Raw genomic sequence first — 6,000 nt, 5'->3', positions numbered from 1 at the left:
AAAAAAAAAAAAAAAAAAAAAAAAAAAAAAAAAAAAAGATTTAGGGTTTAGGTCCAAACCCTAAATCTTGGATTCCTTATCTTCTCAAACATGCTCTTGTTTGCTTGATGCCTGGGACGAGTGGCCAAGGCCGACGTTATTAGACGTTGGTTAATCCCTAATTTCGCCAGGCAATGATGGCCTAGGGTTTTCCGGCTTTTGAAACAGGAATTCAAGACACTAAAACTTGTGTTGATGGCATTTTGGGTTGGGGCTTTTCACAACTGATGACTCTGGAAAAATAACCCATGGGAAACTACCTTATGAGACCCTAGATCTCGGTTTAGCAGTTCACCACAAAAGTGGTGAGGTGTTTTTTTGGCTTTTAATTTTAGCTGCTTGCCTCTGTTTTTAGTTCGTGTGATTGTCTCCGCAAAGGCAGTGAATGTAGAATTCTCCCTAAGGTCAGCATTTAATTATTGCCTCACTCTGGCTGCTATAGTATTACAACTCTTGGAACGTACAGCATCGATCCTACTATTAAAGTTGCCTGGAGCATGCCAGCACGTTGGACATCGGCGTTCCAGCGACTGCCTCAGTCACTGAATCGAGTGGGAGGCTCATTTTGCAGTTTACTATCTCCGTGAGCGGGTCCAGGCGCGGGACGTGTTCTGTGACTCGATTGGGTCCTGCCCTTGTCCGTCATCCGAAGGCTTACAGCGCCTACTGTTTTTCAGTACGATTTGCAGGCTCAGCGCCGCCTCTGGAAACAAGGAGAGTGAAGGGGCGTTGACAAGTAACGTTGTTTGTATTTCTCTCCTCATTGGATGGCTGTTGTGTCAGTCATACTCTTCTCTGCTCCCGTTGGCGGGAAGGCTTCAGGCGGGTAGCGGGGACTCGGTACTGCCCCCTCCCAAGCTGGGAGCAGGGCGCGTGACGTCTCAGACATTTGTTGTTGGGGTTTGGGCCTCATTAATTATTCATTAGGTACTTGAACGCTCTGCAGGGATTGGTGGCTGAGAGGCCTGGTCGACTGTTTCTTAGCTAGAGATACGTGTCATCCAGTACGCGGCTGCAGAAGTTTTGCATAAATTATTCCGATAAGGAGCGGGGCGGAGCTCTGTGCATAGATTAGTCAAATGAGCCGGGGAGGGAGGGAAGCCGGCTACGAATTAGCCTAAGTTATTAAAGATGGCGGCGGAGCGCAGTCGCTCCGCGATGGACTCGCCGGTCCCGGCCTCTATGTTCGCCCCCGAGCCCAGCTCCCCGGGGGCGGCCAGGGCCGCGGCGGCCGCCGCCCGACTCCACGGCGGCTTTGACTCGGACTGCAGCGAGGACGGCGAGGCGCTCAACGGCGAGCCAGAGCTGGACCTCACCAGCAAGGTAGGCCCGGGCGGCGGCGGCGGGCGCTGAGGGGAGCGAGCGGCGGGCCGAGCAGTCTCCGGGGCGACGGCGGGGCCAGCGGCCGTCCTCTCCGCGGGGAGCGCGGAATGGGAGGAAGGGGCCGAGCCCGCCCACCTGCTGGTCTCCCGGACGTGCTGGGGCTTGCGGCGCGAGGGGCCGTCACCATGGTCCCCGCACCCACCTTGGCTCCCCGCGTCGCCAACCCAGCCTCCCGCCCTCCCGTCTCCCGCCGAGATCGCAACCCTTCGGCTCTGCCACGTGGAACGGGGGTGCCCGATGCCGGCAGCGCTCCGCGCGGTCCCTGTCCCCGCTCAGTGCCCCTCCCCGTTCTTCGGGTCCCCGCTTGAGGGGATTCGAAGACCTAGAATCTCCTCTCCCTGGACCGCGCGGGACAGCAGAAGGGCGAGGGGGCCCGGGCAGGGGGCCGAGACGCTCGCGAAGACAGGTAGTCGGAAGGCAGGGCAGGGTGGCAGCCGCGTCTCTTCCCAGACTCGGGAAAGGAAACAGAAAGTAGTCGCTCAGCTGGGGACGAGCATGTCCGAGAATGTCTACTTTTCGAGGCCACCCGAAACAAAATGGAAAGATGGGTAGGCTCCTTAGTCTCGCTATCCTGGGAGTGGAAGCTCATCTTGTATGAGTGGAGCAGTGAAGGACGTTTAAAACCGTGTCTTCTGAGCTGTCGAGAAGGTAGGCAGGAATTAAGGGCTCGCCAACGGCTTGACATTGTGAAGAACAGAAAAGTAAATATAAGATGTGACTGGTGTTTTGAAGGTGCTTAACGTTCCTTAGGGAAAGAATGCCAAGTTGGGAGTCAGACAGGGCTGAGTTCTCTTTCCTGCCCTACCATCGAAAGCCTCTGTGACGTTGTACAGATGGGTTGTAAAAATTAGAAATATATAATAAGACATCTAATAGTGCCTGATGCACTAGACTCAGTAAATGTTTGAAGTGAACGAGATAGTTCCTAATTTCCTGTGCAGATTAAATAGCAGTAGGTAAAAGACAGAACACCAATACCACCACTTACGTGTGTAGGATAGTTACAATAGACATTTTATCCAACTTTGAAAATATTTGTGACTTTTTATAGTTTATGGCGGCAGATTTGCATGAAACTTGGTCCTAAACTGGAAGGAACTTCCCCTGAAACCTAAGAAAGTTATTTTCAACTGCTCTTTGCCCTTCTAGTCTCAGTTGAGCACATGGAAGCCAGCTAGCCTGTCAAAATTGGTCCTGTCTTGTGCCTTTAATGCCATAATGAGGATGGCCAAACTTAGAGAGAGGGATGGCCAGGATGATGTAAAAGACCCAGGAAACATCCAGGTTACAATTACAAGCTCTGATGAGTCAACTCAGGAAGTTACAAGATTATGGACCTGACTCCAGAGCAAACAAACTGGATGTCAACACATGGTCAAGGTGCTGAAGAAACATGGTAGGAAATTGCAGGGCAGAGTTGCAAAGACGGTAGTACCTTCATTTCTTTTTAATATTCCTAGAAGTGTTATTTCATCACATAGCTGGGGAAGTCCTCACAATTAAAAAAAATCATATGTATATTAATATTGATGATCTCAAAAAGAAAAAGTGACGGTGTGGAGGGAGAGAAGGGTTGGATTGAATAGATTGATTCCAGAGGAACAGATTAGAAGCTAAAGGATCATATCCTTACAACAGTAAATGTGGAGACCTAAGGCTCCGAGAGCTTCCAAAGGGAGAAACACTTAGTGAATAGTGGTGGCTAGTTTCATCCAACAAGGTTTTTCTGGGAATGATTGGGTGAAGAAAACCTTGTAGTTTCACATTTATTGAGCTGTGGACTAGATGCTTTACATGTTATTATATTTGCTGTTTACAGTGGCCTTAGGATGCAGGTAGTATTAACTCCGTTTTATAGATTGAAAAACTGAAACTCAGAGGGGTTAAATTATTTGTCCAAGGTCACACAGGAGTAGTTAGAGAATGGGGTCTGATTGCCAAATGGCTTCCCCAAATAAGTGGTTGATACTTGAATGTTATTGGCAGACATTGGCAAAATGATGGTGGTAATACTCCTCGTAGTGGTAATGGTGATGGTGTTTTGTTGATGAAGATGAGTCTTGCAGGCAGTTTTCATTCCCAAATATTCAATATAGCTAAGAAGATAGAACAGAATTCTTTTGTTATTCTGGGAGCCACTGGCCTGTGGGTGGAGCGCATGGAGGTATATGAGGTAAATGTCCTGTGGGCTTCTAGATGTCAACTGCAGGTAGAAGCCTTTGGCATGTAGATGGAAGGAACTGTGCTTTCTATCCACAGTGCCATATTCTCAGTCACTTGGGTCCTGCCCCTCCTGTTAAGCAGCAGGAGGCAGGCTGCTTGTGCCCTCTTTACCATGGGTTATGGCTCAGACATACACATTTTAGTATATCATTTGGCTCATATAAGGCCTGAGGCTCAAAGGCTACTTCAGGAGAAGCAGAGAGGGCATGAAGGGGCTGTGCAGCTTTTTTAGATGAGGGTGCTGTGGGTTTCAGTCAGAATCTTTGGTTAGGCTATATTGATCGGCTTTGGCTGTGGTGCTCTTCTAGCAAGTGTGGTCCTAAGGCTGTTGGTTTCTTTTCTAGCTGGTTCTAGTGAGCCCTACTTCAGAGCAGTATGACAGCCTACTTCGGCAGATGTGGGAGAGGATGGACGAGGGATGCGGAGAGACCATATATGTCATTGGGCAGGGATCAGGTGAGCATAGTTTTCCTTTCACTTTATTTTAAAAAATTATTGGGCCGGGCGCGGTGGCCCTGCCGCCTGTAATCCCAGCACTTTGGGAGGCCAAGACAGGTGGATCACCTGAGGTCAGGAGTTTGAGACCAGCCTGGCCAACATGGTGAAACCCCATCTCTACTAAAAATACAAAAAGTTAGCTGAGCGTGGTGGTGGGTGCCTGTAATCCCAGCTACTCGGGAGGCTGAGGCAGGAGAATTGCTTGAACCTGGAAGGTGGAGATTGCAATGAGCCAAGATCGCACCATTGTGCTCCAGCCTAGGAAACAAGAGTGAAACTTTGTCTCAAAAAAAGTAAAAATTATTTAGAGCACATTTTCCCCTCTTTTTCAACTTTTCTGCTTATGTGTCTTAGTTACAGTGATTCTTTAGTGTCTGCAGAACTGTTTGGAGTACATGAAAGTACAAAGCGAATGTTAATTCTGACCTTAGTGGCCATGATATGGTTGACTTGAAAGATTCACTTTCCAAGCAGTTTTATAGATGCTTCCTTTTTGCCTCCAGTACTCTCCATTTGCATAAGAGGAAATGAAGCACAAAGCAAAGGAACTTCTTGTCTAAGGTAATAGGGCAAGCCATAGTTAGGTCTAGAATTAAGCTTATTCCTGGGCTGCTGGAGGTCTTCCCTTCCAAGCTCTGTTTATAGATCCCATTGCTACTTATTTTCTGCTTAGCTGAGGACCTCTGTGATTCTTCTTGGTGTCAGCAAAGAAAAGATGCCCAGAATTCCTCTCTTCAGTCAGGCTCCTTGCCCCAGACCATACTGACCATTTAGTCTGGATAGCTGGGATAACAGAGGTCATCAGACACATAGACTTGTAACCATTCTGAAAGGGACTAGTTATTGTTCTCCAAGCTGCTTATTCCTTGTAACAGAACCTACTATTTTAGAGGAAGGCAGCCCTTACAACAATCCCAGAGTATATTACGGTTTTTTTCCCCTGGATGCTCCTAGTTGACAACTTCCATACAAGACCTGCTTACCTTCGTCTTCATTATGGAATTATCTTTGCTGAAATGACAGCTGGGGATGTTAATGATTACGATTCAGCCCATACCAGCACTTGTCTCTGTCATCTTTGCAGGAAGTCCAGGTGGGCCTGGATGCATCATTAAAGAAACACTTTCCTTTGCTGAATGTAGGCTTTGTAAAGCCAGGTAGTAATTCTTTTGTAGTTTGAGTTGAAGATTGAAGAAATCTCAAAACCATTCTTAAACTATTTGACACATATCTATTAAGTATCTTCTAAGGCTTGCGACTGTTGCAAAGCTCTTTTGGAAACTTAAAATCCAGTCCCTGCCCCAAGGAGGAAAGAAAGCATATACACAAATAATCTCCATGGGAAACAGTATTTGGAAATGTAAGAGTGACATAAGGAAGAAGGATTTGCTCTCCAGATGCAGCTGTGCCTTCCTTTGAAATATCTTTCATATCTGTTCTTTCCTTCCCATCCTTGCTGCTACCTCCCTAGATGCGGGTCTTACCACCTAAAGGAAGGCATGGTCAGAGAGATAGGCAAACTAAGAGGTTGCGCATCAAGAAAGGAAGAGAGTTGATTAGCATTATCAAGTGTTACAGAGGCAGCAGTGAGTGCCACGTTCAAAAGAAAAAACATTCCATTTGTTGACCAGGAGATCATTGGTAGCCTTTTGAAGCTTTGATGTCAGGTGCACATCTGGCCTGCTCTAATAAGATGAACCACTCAAAGATCACTTAATGATTGTAGAATTTCAGGAACCACATATAGGTTAATTTTGACAAGTGTTGAGTCTGTTCTTTGAAGACCCAGATTCTTAAGACTCCCTTTTCCCCTCATCCTTTTATGTGGACTCAGTGAATTTTACCATGCCTTGACAA

The 6,000-nt window shown here is 47.3% G+C and overlaps 1 protein-coding gene across 1 annotated transcript in view; it reads left to right on the top strand.

Moving 5' to 3' along the window:
* Positions 1–940: 940 nt before the first annotated feature.
* The window catches only part of GTPBP1 (GTP binding protein 1), a 28,099-nt gene continuing 23,039 nt past the window's right edge, over positions 941–6,000 (top strand). Inside the window, exons 1-2 of the mRNA XM_025398176.1 lie at positions 941–1,362; positions 3,990–4,101. Coding sequence (XP_025253961.1) covers positions 1,171–1,362; positions 3,990–4,101 — 304 coding nt within the window. The 5' untranslated portion in view covers positions 941–1,170. The remainder of the gene's footprint in view (positions 1,363–3,989; positions 4,102–6,000) is intronic.

This window comes from Theropithecus gelada, chromosome 10 (genome assembly GCF_003255815.1).
Source record: "Theropithecus gelada isolate Dixy chromosome 10, Tgel_1.0, whole genome shotgun sequence".
Taxonomy (NCBI): Eukaryota; Metazoa; Chordata; class Mammalia; order Primates; family Cercopithecidae; genus Theropithecus; species Theropithecus gelada.
The sequence above is the reverse complement of the archived record's forward strand: the minus strand, read 5'-3'. Positions and strand labels throughout refer to the sequence as shown.